Source organism: Dendrobates tinctorius, unplaced genomic scaffold (genome assembly GCF_039654945.1).
Source record: "Dendrobates tinctorius isolate UK_male_01 unplaced genomic scaffold, ASM3965494v1 ptg000331l, whole genome shotgun sequence".
In the NCBI taxonomy this organism is placed as follows: Eukaryota; Metazoa; Chordata; class Amphibia; order Anura; family Dendrobatidae; genus Dendrobates; species Dendrobates tinctorius.
The window spans coordinates 3,290,117-3,311,906 of NW_027361997.1; the positions used below are offsets into that span (position 1 = coordinate 3,290,117).

The 21,790-nt window shown below is 46.5% G+C and overlaps 1 protein-coding gene across 6 annotated transcripts in view; it reads right to left on the bottom strand.

The window, feature by feature from the left end:
• LOC141074241 (uncharacterized) overlaps positions 1-21,790 on the bottom strand; it is a 122,032-nt gene that overhangs the window by 14,939 nt on the left and 85,303 nt on the right. For all 6 annotated transcript variants that reach the window (XM_073561847.1, XM_073561850.1, XM_073561848.1 and 3 more), the window contains one exon: positions 11,543-11,682. In XM_073561847.1, coding sequence (XP_073417948.1) covers positions 11,543-11,682 — 140 coding nt within the window. The remainder of the gene's footprint in view (positions 1-11,542; positions 11,683-21,790) is intronic.

Genomic DNA, 21,790 nt, shown 5'->3' on the forward strand with positions numbered 1-21,790 from the left:
AGCTCGGAAGGGAAGCAGCGCCATTTGACGTTTTTGGCTGGAATTGAGATCGGACACCATGTCGCGTTTGGAAAACCCCTGATGTACCAAAACAGTGGAAACCCCCCACATATGACACCATTTTGGAAACTAGACCCCCTAAGGAACTTATCTAGATGTGTGGATGTGTGGTGAGAACTTTGAACCCCCATGGGCTTCACAGAAGTTTATAACATAAAGCCAAACAATTAAAAAATCATATTTTTTCCACAAAAATGATCTTTTCACCCTCAATTCTTATTTTTCCAAGGGTAACAGGACCGTAAAAGTTATTGTGCAATTTGTCCTGAGTACGCTGATACCCCACATGTGGGGGTAAACCACTATTTGGGCGCATGGCAGAGCTCGGAAGGGAAGCAGCGCCATTTGACGTTTTTGGCTGGAATTGAGATCGGACACCATGTCGCGTTTGGAAAACTCCTGATGTACCAAAACAGTGGAAACCCCCCACAAATGACACCATTTTGGAAACTAGACCCCCTAAGGAACTTATCTAGATGTGTGGTGAGCACTTTGACCCCCCCAGTGCTTCACAGAAGTTTATAATGCCCGGGCGTGAAAATAAAAAATTCGTATTTTTTCCACAAACATGATCTTTTAGTCACCTTTTTTATTTTCCCAAGGGTACCAGGAGAAATTGGACCCCAAAAGTTGTTGTCCAATTTGTCCTGAGTATGCTGATACCCCATATGTGGGAGAAAACTACTGTATGGGCACACGTCGGGGCTCGGAAGGGAAGTAGTGACGTTTTGGAATGCAGACTTTGATGGAATGGTCTGCGGGTGTCATGTGCGTTTGGAGAGCCCCTGATGTACCTAAACTATTGAAACTCCCCACAGGTGACCCCATTTTGGACACTAGACCCCCCACGGAACTTATCTAGATGTGTGGTGAGCACTTTGAACCCCAAGTGCTTCACAGAGGTTTATAACACTCGGACGTGAAAATAAAAAAATCATTTTTTCCACAAAAATGATATCTTTGCCCCCAATTTTTTATTTTCCTAAGGGTAACAGGAGAAATTGGACCCCAAAAATTGTTTTGCAATTTGTCCTGAGTAGGCTGATACCCTACATGTGGGGGTAAAACACTGTTTGGGCGCATGGCAGAGCTTGGAAGGGAAGGAGCACCATTTGACTTTTTCAACTCAGAATTGGCTGGAATTGAGATCAGACGCCATGTTGCATTTGGAGAGCCCCTGATGTGCCCAAACAGTGGAAACCCCCCAATTATAACTCCAACCCTAACCCCAACACACCCCTAACCCTAATATGAGCCCTAACCCTAGCCCTAACCCTAGCCCTAGCCCTAATGGGAAAATGGAGATAAATACTTTTTTTTTAATTTTATTATTTTTCCCTAACTAAGGGGGTGATATCGGGGGGTTTGATTTACTATTTATGGCGGTTTTTAGGTTTGGCGGCTGTCGCACGCTAAAAGACGCTTTTTATTGTAAAAATAGTTTTTGCATCACCACATATTGAGAGCTATAATTTTTCTGTATTTTGACCCACCGAGTCATGTGAGGTCTTATTTTTTGCGAGACGAGTTGACGTTTTTATTGGTACCATTTTCGGGCACGTGACATTTTTTGATCGCTTTTTATTCCTATTTTTGGGACGCAGAATGAACAAAAACCAGCGTTTCATGAATTTCTTTTGGGGGGGTGTTTACACCGTTCCGCGTGCGGTAAAATTGATAAAGCGGTTTTATTCTTCGGGTCAGTACGGTTACAGCGATACCTCATTTAGGTCGTTTTTTTATGTTTTTGTCGGTTTTATGCAATGAAAACTATTTTATATAAAAAATAATTATTTTTGCATCGCTTTATTCTGCGAGCTATAACTTTTTTATTTTTTCGCTGATGATGCTGTGTGGTGGCTCGTTTTTTGCGGGACAAGATGACGTTTTCAGCGGTACCATGGATATTTATATGCGTCTTTTTGATCGCGCGTTATTACACTTTTTGTTTGGCGGTATGATAATAAATCATTATTTTTTGCTTAGTTTTTTATTTTTATTTTTTAAGGGGTTCGCTAAAGGGGTTAACTAATGGGACAGTTTTATAGGGCGGATCATTACGGACGCGGCGATACCTAATATGTGTACTTTTATTGGGTTTTTTTTTTATTATTTCCAAAAAATGGATTTATTGGGGGAATATTTTTATTTTTTTTTCTAATTTATTTGGCGATTTTTTTTTTATTATTTTAACACTTTTTTTTATTTTTTTTTTTACTTTATTAAATAGTCCCATGTGGGACATCACTGTCCTGTGACAGATCACTGTGACAGATCAGCGATCTGACACAGGCACTGCAGAAGGCTTCCTCATGCCTGCGCTTTGCAGGCACTGAGGAAGCCAGCTTCCTCAGGCCCCCGAAGGCCCCCGTCGCCATCTTGGATTCGGGGGCCTGGAGGAAAGGAGCCCCCCGCAGCAGCGCTGCACATTGCGCTGCCGTGGGGGGCTCAGGGAAGCACGGAGGGAGCCCCCTCCCTGCCGATGCTTCCCTTTAACCCCCGGTACACCGCGATCATGTTTGATCGCGGTGTGCAAGGGGTTAACGTGTCGGGGGCGGTCCGTGACCGCCCCTGACACATTGTGCCGGGTGTCAGCTGTGATAATCAGCTGACACCCGGCCGCGATCAGCGGCGCTCACCACGTGGGCGCCGCTGATCGCGCCGACGTACTATCCCGTCCATGGGCATAGGGGCCCAGGGCACATGGACGGGATAGTACGTCGGATGGCAGAAAGGGGTTAAAAATAGTCTGGGTGAAATGGTGGATGAGGAAAAAGCCAATATGCTAAATGACTTTTTTTCAACAGTATTTACACAAGAAAATCCCATGATGGATAACATGATCAGGGATAAAAATTCTCCATTAAATGTCACCTGCTTAACCCAGCAGGAAGTACGGCGGCATCTACAAATCACTAAAATTGACAAATCCCCGGGCCCGGATGGGATACACCCCCGAGTACTGCAGGAATTAAGCACAGTCATAGATAGACCACTATTTTTAATCTTTAAAGATTCCATAATAACAGGGTCTGTACCACAGGACTGGCATATAGCAAATGTGGTGCCAATATTCAAAAAGGGGACAAAAACTGAACTTGGAAATTATAGGCCAGTAAGTTTAACCTCAACTGTGGGTAAAATCCTGGAGGGTTTTCTAAGAGATACTATACTGGAGTATCTGGAGAAGAATAACCTTATGACCCAATATCAACATGGGTTTACAAGAGACCGTTCCTGTCAGACTAATCTGATAAGCTTTTATGAAGAGGTAAGTTCTGGACTGGACCAAGGGAATGCAGTGGACGTGGTGTACATGGACTTTTCAAAAGCTTTTGATACGGTGCCACACAAGGTTGATACATAAAATGAGAACAATGGGGATAGGGGAAAATATGTGTAGGTGGGTTAAGAGCTGGCTCAGGGATAGGAAACAAAGGGTGGTTATTAATGGAGCACACTCGGACTGGGTCACGGTTAGCAGTGGGGTACCACAGGGGTCAGTTTTGGGCCCGCTTCTTTTTAACATATTTATTAATGACCTTGTAGGGGGCATAGAGAGTAGAATTTCAATATTTGCAGATGACACTAAACTCTGCAGGGTAATTAATACAGAGGAGGACAATTTTATATTACAGGAGGATTTATGTAAACTAGAAGCTTGGGCTGATAAATGGCAAATGAGCTTTAATGGGGATAAATGTAAGGTCATGCACTTGGGTAGAACAAACAAGTTGTATAATTATGTGCTTAATTGTAAAACACTGGGCAAAACAGTCACTGAAAAAGACCTGGGTGTATGGGTGGACGACAAACTCACATTTAGTGGCCAGAGTCAAGCAGCTGCTGCAAAGGCAAATAAAATAATGGGATGCATTAAAAGAGGCATAGATGCTCATGAGGAGAACATAATTTTACCTCTATATAAGTCACTAGTGCGACCACACTTAGAATACTGTGTACAGTTCTGGTCTCCGGTGTATAAGAAAGACATAGCTGAACTGGAGCGGGTGCAGAGAAGAGCGACCAAGGTTATTAGGGAACTAGGGGGTCTGCAATACCAAGACAGGTTATTACACTTGGGGTTATTTAGTTTGGAGAATCGAAGGCTTAGGGGTGATCTTATTACAATGTATAAATATATGTGGGGACAATACAAAGACCTTTCTAATGATCTTTTTACTCTTAGACCTGTGACAAGGGGGCATCCTCTACGTCTGGAGGAAAGAAGGTTTAAGCATACTCACAGATGCGGATTCTTTACTGTAAGAGCAGTGAGACTATGGAACTCTCTGCCATATGATGTTGTAATGAGTAATTCACTACTAAAATTTAAGAAGGGACTGGATGCCTTTCTTGAAAAGTATAATATTACAGGGTATATACACTAGTCTCTTTAATATTGCGTTGATCCAGGGAGCTAGTCTGATTGCCGTATGTGGAGTCGGGAAGGAATTTTTTTCCCCAATGTGAAGCTTACTGTTGCCACATGGGTTTTTTTTGCCTTCCTCTGGATCAACATGTTAGGGCAAGTTAGGATAGGATATGGGTTGAACTAGATGGACTTAAAGTCTCCCTTCAACCTTAATAACTATGTTACTATGTTACTACATGTGTCAAGATGTACACTGGATGGCATTGACAATAGTGGAGCACATCCTAATGGGGATTGCCCCAGACAGAAAAAATAAGTAAAAATAAAAAGTATTAATAAAATATAACAGCAATTCAGTAATGCCTCCCTTGCAAACTCCCTGAATCCAAAGTCACTGAATCACAAGTCACACGCTTACCATCGTTTGCACTTATGTCCTGTCAGACTCAGCTCGCTCAAACAGAAGATTTAAAGAGATTTTTTCCCCTTCACCAGCAAACCACCCTGCTGCTCAATGCACTTCCAAAAGGACTTGAGCCCCAACCGGCTGCACCTTATAAACCATTAATTATGAACCCCCACCCTTAATTAAGCCCTTGTGAATATAGCTACACCTCATGATTTAAATGCAATATAGTTAACCCTTAAACACACGAAGTAAAATAAGAGAGTAATCCTGTGGAGAGAAAAAATAGGTTAAGAAAGCCCCCAAAAATTGAACAGGTAGAAAAGCACTCAGCAATCCACAATTCAGCAACTCACACCAATTCACACAGGTATTTGGTTAAAGGTTTTCCAAATACTTCACTGAATCACAAGTCATACACTTACCACCGCACTTATGCTCCGGTCACACTCAGCTCGCTCACACTCACTGAAGCAGATTTAAAGAGATTTTTTTTCCCTATCACTAGCAAACCACCCTGCTGCTTAATGCACTTATTTAATATCACCATATTCTTACTGATCCGTGAAATAAAGTTAACTTGTTATTTTTTTACTGAACCATATATAGCAGAACAAAAAATTGAGTAATTGCTGTTTTTCTTAATTCTTCCTAACAGGGAAGAATTAAATACTGAAGAGTAGCGTCTGACTGGAGTACCTTGGGCCGACCAGAGAAAAATCATTCTTGGTGCCCACCATCATACCTCCCAACTTTTGAAGAAGGGAAAGAGGGACAAAGGCTGAGGAGCGCACAGGCAAATTTTAGGCCGCGCCCCAAACACACCCATGTCACAACTAGTCACACCCATGTCCATGCCCCAACTGCACCAATTTAGCACTGGTGATCACACTGAATGGTACAGTGGCTGGCATTATGGGCGCAGTGGCTGGTACTGCGGGCACACTGACTGGTACTGAGGAAAAGAAAAAAAGAAAGAACAGAGAGAGAAAAAAGAAAACAGAGAAAGAAAGGAGAGCGAGAAAGAAAGAGCAGATAGAGAAAGAAAGAACAGACACACACACACAGCTCTGCTCCATACACCAAGTGAACACGCGGCTCCGCTCCTCACACCCCATACACACATGGCTCCGCTCCGTACACCTCGTACACATGCAGCTCCACTCCGTACACCTTGTACACACTTGGCTCCGCTCCATACACCTCGTACACATGCGGCTCCACTCCGTACAACTCGTACACACGTGGCTTCGCTCCGTACACCTTGTACACACGCGGCTCCACTCCGTACACCTCGTACACACGTGACTCCTCTCCGTACACACACGGCTCCGCTCTGAACACATTCGGCTCCGCTCCGTACATCAAGTACACACGGCTCCGCTCCGTACACACGCGGCTTCACTCCATACACCTCGTACACACGTGGCTCCTCTCCGTACACACGCGGCTCCGCTCCGTACACACACGGCTCCGCTCCGTACATCAAGTACACACATGGCTCTGCACACCACATACACACACGGCTCCACTCCGTACACCTCGTACACACGTGGCTCCGCTCCTTACACCTCGTACACACAAGGCTCCGCTCCGTACCCCTTGTATACACATGGCTCCGCTCCGTACAACCCATACACACGTGGCTCCGCTCCATACACCTCGCACACACATGGCTCCACTCCGTACAACTCGTACACACAGTTCTGCTACATCCACCCTGTAAACCTCTCCTGAACCTACACAAACTTCCCCTCATCCAGCATCATGACAACAGCACAGCAAAGTCCTGCATACACTGAGGCCCCTGATCATGTGACTCCTGACTCCTCCCCTCCTGTGACCTCATCACAGGTCCTGTGCGCGCAGAATAGAACAGCTTAGCGATGTCATTGCAGGCTGTGAGGGGTCTCTCCGGGAGGGCGAGGATGGGGCAGTGCAAGAAAAATAGACTCCCGGGTCGGAAAGCGGGTGGGGGGTTAAAATCGGGACACACTATTGACATGCAGGGCAGGGACTAATGAAGGAGGCAAGGGCTGGGGGCGGGGCCCACCGGAGATTGCTCCAGTATCCCGATGCCTCAGTCCAACCCTGCTGAAGAATCACTTATGTACCCAAAATATTGCTAGGAAAAATATTTCTTGTCATCCTGTAATGTGATAATTAAAAATTGCTTGGCCGTTAAGTTTCAAATCATGTGTTATTTTTATGGTTCAGCTCATTGTCTCCACTAGGGACCAACAAAAGCTCCAGGCTGTTTTGACTTCTGTCAAATCCAAATCAGATATCGCCCTGATGCAAGAGGTGAAAACGCAAGTTGAGGTGAGCGAAGATGATTTTAGTTTACCCCTACTGCACGTAATATTGAAAATAAACCTTTTAGTGAATTTCTGTGACGGTTCGCTATACCTTAAAGTGAACCTGTCACCAGGTTTGGCGGTTATAAGATACGACCACCGCCTTTCAGGGCTTGTCTATGGCATTCTGGGATGCTGTGGATGGGCCCCCAATCTGACCTGCAGGAGAGGAAAAATAAGTTTTATTGTAATCACATGTGGGGCGGCCTGGTCCGATGAGTGTTGCAGGTCCTGGTCCGGCGCCTTCCATCTTCTTGTGATCGTGTGGTGTTTGCAGGTACGCAGGATGCAGTGACGAGTCACGAGACAGTTAGGTGCTTTCTATATTAACGTTTATAAGACCAGAGGGAACTTTCCTCAGTCCCGGCCTGATCACCAAAAGGGGTAACATGGGTTGCCCTCGCAGGGCGTTGTATACAAGCACACACAAACGGGTAGAACACGACTACTTTCGGCAACAGCCGGTCACTATAGGGCCGCGGTATGGCCGACTACGGGTCCTTAATTATAAAGTCAACTTAGCCGTCCAGACGTCCCTCGCCGTTCAGGTTGGTGGTCTTTCGGTGTAGTAGTTGCTGGGCCCAGTTGCTGAGGCGATGACGAAGACTTCGCGCACTCCGGCGCGCTGACGACACTGGAGCCCCACAGGCTCCGGCGTAGTCCTTGGACGGTTGGGCCGCAGCCCCTGGCCTGGGATGTGTGGTGGCGAATGACAGGCCACCTGTGCAGCTAACGGCTGCGACGGGGAGTCCGTGGTCAGGAGAGGCCCGGCCCTTGCTGCGGACCGGGACAGTGGTGGCTGCCGGTGGTACTGTACTTGCCGCGGCCACTGGTGAGAACAGGGCGGCTGCAGGTGGCGGGGAACAGGCCGCAGCCGCGAGCTGAAGCGAGACCGCAGCGGCCGCGGGTGACCACTGGTAGGCCGCAGCCGTGGGCTGAGGGGAGGCGGCAGCGGCCGCTGGTTGAACTAGGGCTGCAGTGGCCGCGGGCTGGAGCGGGGCGGCAACGGCCGCGAACAACAGTGGGCAGGCCGCGGGCTGAGGGAAGGCGGCAGCGGCCGCTGGTCGACGCGGGGCAGCGGTTCTCGGACTGTCGTCTCGGCGCCATCCCATTGATGTCCAGGGGAAGTATCCCTCCTGTCTCTGACCTCCTTCCTGGCTCTGGTGAGTCGCTCTGGCTCTCAGTCGCTCCCACGATCTCCTGCTCCTTCTGTCTCGTTCTGCTGACTCATCGTCCCGGGAATTCCCCTCCTCCTTTATACTGGTCCCTCCCCCAGCCCATCTGTCTGTCTCAACGGTCCGTCCCCGAACTCTGTCCCCCGAAAACAGTTTCCCCCGGAACGCTGGTGACGGTCCCCTTGGTTCCGACCTGGACACTCGACGGGGACCCTCTCTCCCACAATCGCCGCCCTCCTTCATGGCTTCCCGGCGTTGTGCTCCTGCGCAGGCATACTTATCTGCCCTATTAAGGGCAGAGCAGGGTGCTACAGAGTGCAGACTCCGGGAAAGGTTAGAGAGGCACGGCGCCTGGGCACTGCAGTACTTTGCAGATGGGTGACCCTGCACGGGAACGCAATGCCGGGAGCCTGTGGGGAAGCAGGAAGGGGCATCGCAGAATGATGTGGGGTGCCGGACCCGGACCTGTGGCACCCATTGGATCGGACCGTCCCCCTGGTGAGTATGGTGGTGCTTGCTTTTTTTCTCTTGTGGGTCGGATCAGGGATTTGTCTAAAGCATTGTATAATGCTGTATATAAGCCCTGAAAGGTCAAATGTGGTGACAGGATCCTTTTAAAGGACATGCTTGCATGGTGGTCTTAAGATGAAATAAAACAGCTCTCTGCAGTACTGCTGTCCAGATCTCCACCAGTCTTCTCGCACCCACTTCTGGTGGGGATGTTACATGACCACCACAGCCAATCAGTGGCTATTGATTGGCTGCAGTGGCCACATGCTATTTGAGCCAGAAAGAAACAGCGCCCTAGCTCTGTTTCCTGGCTCAGATGATATGTGACCACTGCAGACAATCAATAGCTGCTGAATGGTTGCAGTGGTCAAGTGAGATCGTGATGCAAGGATACCCACGGGGGTGACAGATGACATAGTTCAAATTTTGAGGACATTAGTGGGTTAATATGTCTAAATTAGTGAACTCCTTAGATGCCATTTGTCAAGGGTTAAAAAAAGAAGCTTTAATCAATGTGTATGGGGCTTTATTCTCTAATAGGCTGCACCAGTGTTGGACTGGGTTTCCAAAGGCCCACCAGTAACATTGACTTTGGGGGCCACTTTTCACCTGCATTCAAATATTACATGACCCTTATTGACAAATGTGCCTATATCTCTGTATAATAATAAACTGGGTAGTTTGGTTAATTAATGAGATGCTGCTTTTTTCTGTACATAGAGAATCAAGTGAATTATGAGAAGTACTACCCATACAGTAAGGTTGGGAGCCTAGATTTGCACAGGTGCCGACTGGGGATTCCCCTGTGGGCCAGTCCGAACCTGGGCTGCACAGAGTGAGACCGATTATTTAATAACTGGTTGCTTTAATAACGCATCTAAATATCCCTAAAGGATCCCTATAGACCGGTCTATATATAATAGTCTCCTTTAGGGATATTTAGATGCGTTATATGATGTGTCTGTCTTTGAATTGTATGTTATATCGGGCTGTATAGGGATTTTTTATATAGATAAGTGGCGTTAATAGGGTGGATACTTTTCACACACACACACACACACACACACACACACACACACACACACACACACACATATATATATATAAATGTATGCATCCTTCTCTTTCATCTTTTCCTGTTTCAGGTTTTGTTACTACATACGCCATTCACTATCCCTTTTGTCTGATGTCCCCTTGAGGTTTTTCATAGTACATATTTACACCTGCTTTTGATGGTGATGTAGGAACACAGAATTAATTTACCACGATATTTGATCACTTGGGTAAATATTACCAGTGTAGGTACATAATTTAATGAGACATTAGTAGCTGGTTTTCACATATTTTAGCAGGTGTATTGTGCAATATTTGATTCGTTTCTGCTCAAAGGAACAGAGATGATAATAGCAACGAGATCCATTTATTGATCGTATTTGTCATTCACTGTTATAGTCCATATGACAGTTAAAAAATTATGCTATGATGACCAAATGATTGTAATATTTTTTCTGCAGGTCTCTATCTATTTTCGTTAGATGTTCATTTGTTTTTCTTGGATTTGTGCTTGTCTGTATATTTTGATGTAATGACAATTGTTTTTAATTGATACATGTATTCACACTGTTTAAACAACAGCTGTGGAAGGAGGAGGTTTTGAATGACGTGATTGCTTCATAAATCCGTCACTTCCTTCCACAAAATGACCCGTGGAAGCGCTTTGATAGCGCGAAACGGCCGTTGTCAGCTGTTTTTCCTCTCCTGATATCACTCCCCCGGCCGACATGTACCGCGTGTGCCAATAAATCAAGCTTTATTCACACCAGCTCATGGAGGGCGGTCTCTCTTTCCTTTTGGATGATACATTTTTGTAGCCACTTTCCCTTCTGGGTAGAAGTGGATCCTGATTTGCGAAGTCAGAGCTGCCGAACCGAGTGTTAAAAATAGGTTTTTATAAAGTAGACTATTCTACTAATATGATTTTGGAAATATTTCAGGAGGAGAATAGAAGACAAAACGCAATCATTGCCTATTCTTCAGTCTGGTGGCTGCTCGCACCACAAGTGATGTCATTATGCATATTGGTGGTTCGGGGTGTCTGCTGTTTACTTAGGTTGATTTCACCGTCTTTAGTTTTGCGGTTGTAAAAATATCTTAATTGCTTTTTTTTTTTCTTTCTCAGATTAGATGAAATAGCTGAGTGTGTGCGTGTTTTGTTTCCTTTTTGTACCATATGTAACGTGTTTTCTAAGTTGACACAAGTTCGTAAAGACATCTTCTTTTCCAGTGCTTCCCCCATACTCTGGAACTCTCTATCCCAACACATCAGACTCACGCCTACCACGGAAACTTTCAAAAGGAACCTGAAGACCCACCTTTTCCGACAAGCCTACAGCCTGCAGTGATCTTTAGTCTACTGAACCGCCGCACAACCAGCACTACCCTCTCCTAGTGTATCCTTCCCCATCCCCTGTAGACTGTGAGCCCTCATGGGCAGGGTCCTCTCTCCCTCTGTACTTGTGTGTCCCTTGTATTGCTCATGTTTATTATACTTGTCCATGTATGACCCTTTTTCACATGTAAAGCGCCATAAAAATGAATAATAATAACAATTCAGTCTTTATTGACTGAATAGGAGGTGAAAATCTTCCACATTCCTCACCTCTTTAGTCAGTAGGTCTAAGAGTTCCTTAATGAGATGCAATATCTTCTCAGCCACATGATTTTTGTCATGGTCTGTAGTCTTTGAGTCACGTACTTTCTCCAGTGATGCGCTATGCAATATTTTATCATTATTATCACCTTAAAACAAGAAAAGAAAATATCAGCATCTATTGCTGAACAAAGGTCTCAACGTTTCTCCTAAGTAGCCGAGGGTACACTGGATTATAAAGTCATTTACATCTCAAGATCATATGGAAATGCTACTCACTTGGGTGCAATGGGAGGCAAAACCAGAAGTGTTTCCATTTAAATGTCCAGATTAATAGATTATAAGTGAAATAAAAATAAAAAATAATAATAATGGAAAAAATAGGATTAAAGGGATGAAATAAAAATAAAAATGAGGGAAGAAATGAAAAAAAATCACGAAAAATAGAACAAAATGAAAAACAGAAAAAAAGAAAAAATGCAAACAATAAAAAATATCTCTTTTTTTTTTTTAATTCCCCCCTTTTTTCAAAAAATTTTACTGCAATATTTACCCCCTTTTTCACATTTATTCAATTTTTTTTATTATTTTTTAATTGTTTACATTTTTTTTTGTTTTTCATTAATTTTTAAATTTCTTCCCTCATTTTCATTTTTATTTCATTTCATCCCTTTAATGCCATTTTTCCATTATTTATTTTTATCATTTTTTTTTATTATTTTTATTTCACTTATAATCTATCAATCTGTTGAAAGAATCACCATTTTCATGTGTTATCACCATTACATCTCTCATTACTGTTATTTCTTTATACACCCAACATCAGATTTATCATACTCATACATAATATCATAATTTCCTTTTATTTTGCCCGCAATTTTTCCAATATATTAGACTTCTAACTCACTAGTAACACAGCTCGCATGCACACCAAGCCTCTTTTTCATATTAGAATAGCATCCAAACTGCACTTGTGCAACTCTTCATGGGCTTCAAGCCTCAATCTGATATACAAACGGCCATTTCCGGTGCTCGAATACCGGAAGTGCGGCTCCCGACGCCTTTTTAATCAAACCCACTACCACCAATGTCTCCACACCACTGCAGCGATAGCGCATAACTGCGCACCTATCCTGGTTCCCAAGGTCATCACACCTCTAAGGTCAGGATTCACATTGTGGAGACTTCCTATACCCATAATAATAGTCCCTGCACATCTATGCCTGTCTTCAATAATATACCCTTTTTTAAGGATTCTCTTATCTTTCAGCATAAAAACCCTAATACCTCACAGCTTGACTGTGCAGTACAACAATACATAAGGTCACTAGGAGAGAATTCTAGGTTAGTTCACTGATACCTTTTATAACCCTATGCTATATAATTAATACACATCTAACTAAGGGGCCCGTTACACATAGCGATATCACTAGCAATATCGCTGTAACGTCACCGATATCGCTACATGTGATACTTACCTCCGACTGGCTCCCCCGCTGATTATCGCTGGTCGCGCGAGAACGTCCTGGACCATTTCTCGTCGGCCGCTTCCTGTGGCGCCGACGAGCGACACGTGGACGCGGGCGGGAGGACATCAGGATCGCCTCGTCTGACAGGTAAGTAGCGACCCCCGACCCCAGCGATGTCTCTGGTGAGATCTGCCTGTGTGGCAGCTCACTAGCGACCACTTAGCAATGCACCAGCGATCCATATAATCGTCAGGATCGCTGGTGCATCGCTAAGGCTGGTTTCACACTAGCGTTTGATCGCGCAGCGCATCATCGTGCGCTATCAGGCGCACGCGCAATGTTTCCCTATCTTTAACATGGTGATCGCAGGGTCTTGCGAATGTACGCGCTCATCAGCGTTTAGCGTGCGCTGCGCATTTTACAGGTGTGCGCCCAGACGCGCCGAATGCTACATGTTGCATTTTTTGTTCCGCCTACATACTTTAAAAAATCGCGCGCGCACGTGTGCGCCCAAAAATAGCATTAGTCTATGTGATCACTGACGAGCGCTTGGCACCGCGCGCGTCAGCACCTTGTGCGCGCACGCGCTTTGAGTAAACAATGTCTAAACACTTGTCTAAAACTCCAGCTAAACAAGCAACATTGTTTGGGAGGAGTGTAGATAAAAGAAGGTGTCTTCAGGGTCAGACAATTACTCTACAGACAGCCTTGCATAGAGCAGACAAAAGCCCAGAAGAGCCTTCCAAGTGTGGATTCAAGCTTCAGGAGCCAAAATGTGAGTATTCTTCAACATAATGTCTGTGTGTCCTGTGCAATTTTATAATGTACTAATGTTTATTTTGTTTTCATTTCAGCATGTCTTCTTCTGGATCGGTCTATTCGCCATCTCGGCAAGAACTGGCCCAAGCTGATCATGAGGTGAGAATCTTGCTGCCTTTGGGTAAGTATAGCTGCCTCTAGAAATGTGTTTTAATTTTTCATTTCTTTACAGACATCGGACACGGGCAGTGAAGATGGAGTGTGGGAGCGGTCTGAGCAGGAGCAGTCTGAGCGGGAGCAGTCTGAGCAGGAGGATTCAGAGCGGGAGCAGCGTAGTCAAGTCGTGGCAAGGATACGCAATGTGAGTATATAATGTGCCTTTTTTTTTTCCTGTCTTTATTTTCATCTTTTATCTTGCTTCTTCTCTGTTTCTTTTTCTATCTTTTTCATTTTCCAAAATTACAAACATTCTAACATATTTCTTTTTTTCTAGGTTCCACAACAGGATGACGAAGAAGTCTACATCGACAACGAGCACCTGATCCGCCTCGTTGAGGAGCGTATCCCGTTGTGGGACAGCTGTGACCAGCAGTACAAAGACACAGTGGTGACCCGACAGCTCTGGAATGAGGTGGCCGCAGCGATGATGGATGGCTGGGACAGTGCCTCTTCAGCTTCCAAAAGAGCGTTCAGTAAGTATAAAGATGCTCTGTGATACTGCATTGATTTTTTGTCCTGATGGTGCTGGTGTTTTTTTGGTAAGATATATTCTTGCATTAAAAACACCAATGCCATGTGGCACACTGTGATTGATTTTGGTCTTCAACTGTTGCATTGATTTATGGTCCTGATGGTGCTGGTGTTTTTTTGGCAAGATATATTCTTGCATTAAAAACACCAATGCCATGTGGCACACTGTGATTGATTTTGGTCTTCAACTGTTGCATTGATTTATGGTCCTGATGGTGCTGGTGTTTTTTTGGCAAGATATATTCTTGCATTAAAAACACCAATGCCATGTGGCACACTGTGATTGATTTTGGTCTTCAACTGTTGCATTGATTTATGGTCCTGATGGTGCTGGTGTTTTTTTGGCAAGATATATTGTAGTGAAAAGTTCAATCTGTTGTGTATGCTGATAATTAAGCTGCCTTAAGTGCATTTTATATATATATTTTTTCCCCAACAGTGAACAAAATACACACACGTTGGCCCTCGATGAAGGACCGCTTCAAAACGGATGTTCGTGCTGAGGGACAGGTTCGGAGTGGTTCAGCGGCAAGGCGCAGAAGAAAGTACCGCTACTATCGAGAGTTGGCTTTCCTGAGACCGGTCCTTGCCAGCAGAGCGTATTTTTTTTTGTTTTGTTATTACTATGTGCTTTTCAATTCAACAGGTGATGCTTCTTGTAATTACATGATACTAATGTTTTCCCTTTCTTTCCACAGCACTTGGAGCAGCACCCTGCAACCTGTCCCGGGAGCGGTTCTTCATCGATCGACCTCGGACCCGTCCCAGCCATCCGACAGACAGGAAGCATCTTGCAGGTCAGCAACACAGACAGCTGGTGACCAGGAAGCTGGTCCATCAGGTGTTCCCCTGTCCGAGGTCTCTGTCACTGGTTATGCGGGCACTACCCGCCAGCGGCAGAGGACCTCGGACAGGCCTGTCATGCCCGAGTTCATGCACTTGAGCGAGGCCTTTCAGGCCAGTCTCAAGGCGCTGTCCGCCAGAACGGGCTATGCAGCAGAATCGGTATGTTCAGCAGTCAGTGGTGTCATTTCCAACAGTTCCACCGCTGACTCGCTTTACCACACTACCGACTTCTGCTGCATACCACTGCACGGCCACCTGCATTCCCAGCAAAGCCGGACACCACTACACTACCCCAAGTCTGAGTGCTGCTGGACACTCCTCCGCCACCACCACCACTATGTTAAGCGCTGCTCCTGTATGGAGCACCACCATTGCCAAAGCACCACCAGCTTGGAGCAAAACCACCACAGAACCTGCTTGGGCCACTGACACCACCAGTCAACACCAAAGGAGCACCGCCAGCACTCCTCAGCAACAGAGCACCGCCAGCACTCCTCAGCAACAGAGCACCGCCAGCACTCCTCAGCAACAGAGCACCGCCAGCACTCCTCAGCAACAGAGCACCGCCAGCACTCCTCAGCAACAGAGCACCGCCAGCACTCCTCAGCAACAGAGCACCGCCAGCACTCCTCAGCAACAGAGCACCGCCAGCACTCCTCAGCAACAGAGCACCGCCAGCACTCCTCAGCAACAGAGCACCGCCAGCACTCCTCAGCAACAGAGCACCGCCAGCACTCCTCAGCAACAGAGCACCGCCAGCACTCCTCAGCAACAGAGCACCGCCAGCACTCCTCAGCAACAGAGCACCGCCAGCACTCCTCAGCAACAGAGCACCGCCAGCACTCCTCAGCAACAGAGCACCGCCAGCACTCCTCAGCAACAGAGCACCGCCAGCACTCCTCAGCAACAGAGCACCGCCAGCACTCCTCAGCAACAGAGCACCGCCAGCACTCCTCAGCAACAGAGCACCGCCAGCACTCCTCAGCAACAGAGCACCGCCAGCACTCCTCAGCAACAGAGCACCGCCAGCACTCCTCAGCAACAGAGCACCGCCAGCACTCCTCAGCAACAGAGCACCGCCAGCACTCCTCAGCAACAGAGCACCGCCAGCACTCCTCAGCAACAGAGCACCGCCAGCACTCCTCAGCAACAGAGCACCGCCAGCACTCCTCAGCAACAGAGCACCGCCAGCACTCCTCAGCAACAGAGCACCGCCAGCACTCCTCAGCAACAGAGCACCGCCAGCACTCCTCAGCAACAGAGCACCGCCAGCACTCCTAAGCAACAGAGCATCGGCAGCACTCCTCATCTAAGGAGCACCGGCAGCACTCCTCAGCAACAGAGCACCGCCAGCACTCCTAAGCAACAGAGCACCGCCAGCACTCCTAAGCAACAGAGCACCGCCAGCACTCCTAAGCAACAGAGCACCGCCAGCACTCCTAAGCAACAGAGCACCGCCAGCACTCCTAAGCAACAGAGCACCGCCAGCACTCCTAAGCAACAGAGCACCGCCAGCACTCCTAAGCAACAGAGCACCGCCAGCACTCCTCATCTAAGGAGCACCGGCAGCACTCTGCATCAAAGGAGCACCACCACCACAACTCCTCATCAAAGGAGCACCACCACCACCACTCCTCATTGAAAGATAACCGCCACCAATTCTCCTCCTCGGAGTCCCCAAAGAACTTTGGCTGAGATCCCAGACAGGCAGCCTCCTGCTCGGAGCACCGACCCAACTTTCTCCCCTTCTAGGAGCACCGCCACTGCCACTTCCAGCAGCACCGCCACAGCCACCACATAGCAGCAAAGTGGGGATCCGCATTCCCCTTTTTACAGGGCAACGCCACAGTCCACCGTTACCAGGCGGTCAACAAAAGTAAGGCGTTCACAGGCTGCCAGTCGGTCCGGGCAGGATATTCCTGTGCCAAAGAAAAAGAAAAAAAAAAAAAAAAAAAAAAAACTTTGTTCGTCCATCCACCCTCTCATCCTAATGTCTCTCAATATGCCTCCTTGTCCATTCCAGAGCTCCCTTCCCCCAGTACTTTCTTCGCCCCTTCTCCTAGAACCCCTTCCTCAACCTCCAGTCGTTCCTCGTCTCTCCACACACCCAAAGTATCCCAAACTTCCCCCAAACGTCATTCCTAATAAAATATTTTATTTTTTTTTTGTTACAAAATAAATGTGCACTTGTGCTTTCACAAAATCTGGATTGGTTACTGCATCTATCGCCAACTACACACACTGCGCCGTACACACACTGCGCCGTACACTTAGCGTTTTTGCCACCAGATATCTCCATTACTGACATGTTTCTTGTGTCAGTCTTGGAGATATGTGTTGTCAATACAACAAATCTACATGACTTGTCTTTTCCACAGCAATCTCTAAATTCTTGTAATATTGCACGGTTCCCCAACTCCAGTCCTCATGGGCCACCAACAGATTATGTTGTATGGAATCCTCTTTTTATTTCATTACAACATGATCTGTTGGTGGACCTTGAGGAATGAAGTTGGGGAACCCTGCTGTATCCAGTCTGTGCAATATTACACGAATGTAGAGAGTTACCTACTCAGGAGTATTAGTGAATTCATGATGCACAAAACACAGCATCATAAATTCACTGATACACCTGGCTACTTGCTAATGGTATTGGGAGTGTAAAAACAGAGAATGCACTCAGTACAGGTATCAAAACAGTTTTTTTTATTAACATACCAACAACATGCAATAAAATTTTTTTACAACATTTGCTCTTGCCATTCCACCCGTCCTACATCTGAGTTGAAGTAGGCCGCAAATTGGTTCCTCATTTGGCCAACTTCAACGGATGACCTGAGAGGGTGCTGTGTAAATTCAGGCAAAGGATTAGGAGCAACATCATCAAGATCAAAGTTCAGGTGCTCTCGAGAAATTACAAAATTATGTAGAACAACACAGGCCTTGACCACCTCATCCACTGTTTCCAGTTTAAGATTAATAGCTGTGCCAAGAATGCGCCATCTCGATACAAGTATACCAAAAGCACACTCTACTGTTCTCCTGGCCCTGGTCAGCCTGTAATTAAAAATTCTTTTGTTGTGGTCCAAGTCCCGGCTGGAGTAGGGCTTGAGCAGGTTTTGGCACATCTGGAATGCCTCATCACCAACCATTACAAAGGGCTGAGGCGGACCTTCGGTGTTGGGAAGAGGACGTGGCATGGGGAAATCGAAGTTGTTGCCATACAACCTCCTGCCCATGTCCGATGTCTTAAAAGCCTGGGAGTCATTCCTACGGCCAAATGCCCTAATATCCACTGCAATAAACTCACAGTCTGCATCCGCAATGGCCATCAGTACAGTAGAAAAGTACTTTTTGTAGTTATAGAACTCAGAGCCTGTTCTTTTGGGCTTGATAATCCGGATGTATTTCCCATCCACCGCTCCCAAACAGTTTGGGAAATTGCATACAGTCCAGAATCTTTCGGCGATTTCCAACCACTTTGCTGCAGTGGGCATGGGCATGAATTCGGGACAAAGAATGTTCCAGAGAGCCCGGCAGGTGTCCGCTACAATTCCAGACAACGTGGAGATTCCAATCCGGTACTGGAAGTGCAGTGACGAGAGGGTCTCTCCAGTAGCCAGGAATCTGTAACAAAGAAAACAATAATATTTGTGTATACGTAATTTTTTTACACACGTTTACTTAAAAAAAACAAAAACAAAAAAAATTCTGCAGCCTTTGTTTCAATACATGCCATGAAAAAATTACCGCAGCTTTTATTAGTTAACGACATGGCAGAACTTTCTGCCAGATTTGGAAGAGTACATGTCACAACCAAGAAAAATCAGCAGCCATTGGTTTATGAAAACTACGTACCTTAATGTGACCAGGAGCCGTTCCTCAGGAGTAATCGTATGCCGGAGCTGCGTGTCCTGTCTCCAGATGACTTCTTTTACCCGACCAAGCAAATAGTGAAAGGTTTCTTTGGTCATCCGGGTATAATCCGTAAATTTCTCCGGGTTTGCTTGTAGCTCGCTGTATAGGGTGTGGTACACTCCACGGCTCTCCAGGAGTTCCATAATGGGATGTATCCACATACGCCGCTGCTGCCGTCTTCGCTGCCTCTCTCTCTCTGTTCATGGCAAGCTACGGCATAAGCCTGAGCCGTCCTCATGTCCAGATCCAAGTCAAAGTAAAAGCTCTTCCAGCGCAGATCCATGTTTCTCAAGTCAAATGCAAGCAAATGTGAAGAATTCAGCTGTAAAAAGGGTCTATATAAAGAATTTCCATAAGACACGCCCACTGCTTTCCCATTGGTGGAGTGTGTTGCAAGAATTTTCCAAGGATTTTTTCTCTAGCTTATTGCGCATAAAAAATGCAAACGCATGAAAAACACTTACAAACGCATAACAACGCTGCAATTTTTTGTCGTTATGCGCACAATAATGCTACAAAAAAAAACGCAGCGTTTACAAGCGTTTGTATGCGCTTTTCACATGCGTTTCATGTGCGCTCCTAACGCAGCGCAAAAAACCGCTAGTGTGAAACTAGCCTAAGTGTAACGGTACCCTAAGATTCTATCTGCAAGCTCTTACTGTTTGTTCCCTTTATCAGATTTAATTATCATTGCATGAACTCATGCTATTGTATATACAGGTTTTTTCTAGATTTGCTTAACAGCATTCTTTATGCTATCTCCATGTGTAAATAGTGCAACTGTCTGTACGCCTTCTATATTATTATTTTGCAACCCTTTTGATATGTTTTTGGTATGTTTTTAATATTACCCTGAGAAATAATATATGTTTTTACTTGTCTTCTAGCGTTGTTTGAAAGACCCAGGAGGTCGAAACGTTACATGCTATTTGCTCTCTTTTTCATCATGAGTGAATCTTTTGTGGTGTAATTTTTTGTAGTGTAACTATTCCATTTTTCTGAATATGAGTGCGGCTGATATAACTTCTATATGGTGCAACAAAGTTCTTTGACAAAGTCTCTTTAGAGCCAGTCCTGGTCAGTGGTCACACAGGCTGGATCGCATCGAGTATGCAATCTCAGTCTGGATAAAACACACAGGAGACTTTCTACCTCCACAAACCAACCATGTGTCAAACAATGAACTTCATCTTCACATGTGAACCACACCCAGAGGTGGGGTATGTGGGCAACCAGACCCGCCCATCTCTCAGGCTGCCCATAAAACCTGGCCCAGGTACATCAAGTAAACCTCTTAGTGCTGCAGGCCCGGATTGATAATCTGGCGCAGCGGGCAGATGCCCACTGGGACGGCGGCTCTGAGCTAAAAATGGGCCGCCGGCCCTTTAAATCTTATGGACAGGCCCTGGCGCACGCGCCCTCTCCCTGTGCACGCGCTGACCAGGGCCACGGCGGCCTGCGTCAGCGCGACCCTGGTTTGTGCTTACGCACGCTGCTGCTGGCCTCGTCACAGTCTGTGAAGGAAAGCGCGCACATCAGGGCTGCGGGGCTGGTGTGGTGATGTACTGTATATACAAGACAGGTGCTGCTGGGCTGGTGAGGTGATGTATATGCAGGTGCTGCGAGGCTGGTGTGGTGATGTATATACAGGACAGGTGCTGCGAGGCTGGTGAGGTGATGTATATGCAGGTGCTGCGAGGCTGGTGTGGTGATGTATATACAGGACAGGTGCTGCGAGGCTGGTGAGGTGATGTATATGCAGGTGCTGCGAGGCTGGTGTGGTGATGTATATACAGGACAGGTGCTGCGAGGCTGGTGAGGTGATGTATATGCAGGTGCTGCGAGGCTGGTGTGGTGATGTATATACAGGACAGGTGCTGCGAGGCTGGTGTGATGTATATACAGGACAGGTACTGCGGGGCTGGTTTGGTGGTGTATATACTGGTGCTGAGGGGGCTGGTGTGGTGACGTATATACAGGACAGGTGCTGCTGGGCTGGTGTGGTGATGTATACACAGGTGCTGCTGGGCTGGTGTGGTGATGTATACACAGGTGCTGCGGGGCTGGTGTGGTGATGTATATACAGGACAGGTGCTGCGGGGCTGGTTTGGTGGTGTATATACTGGTGCTGCGGGGCTGGTGTGGTGACGTATATACAGGACAGGTGCTGCTGGGCTGGTGTGGTGATGTATACACAGGAGCTGCGGGGCTGGTGTGGTGTATATACTGGTGCTGCGAGGCTGGTGAGGTGATGTATATGCAGGTGCTGCGAGGCTGGTGTGGTGATATATATACAGGACAGGTGCTGCGAGGCTGGTGAGGTGATGTATATACAGGACAGGTGCTGCTAGGCTGGTGAGGTGATGTATATGCAGGTGCTGCGAGGCTGGTGTGGTGATGTATATACAGGACAGGTGCTGCGAGGCTGGTGTGATGTATATACAGGACAGGTGCTGCGGGGCTGGTTTGGTGGTGTATATACTGGTGCTGAGGGGGCTCGTGTGGTGACGTATAT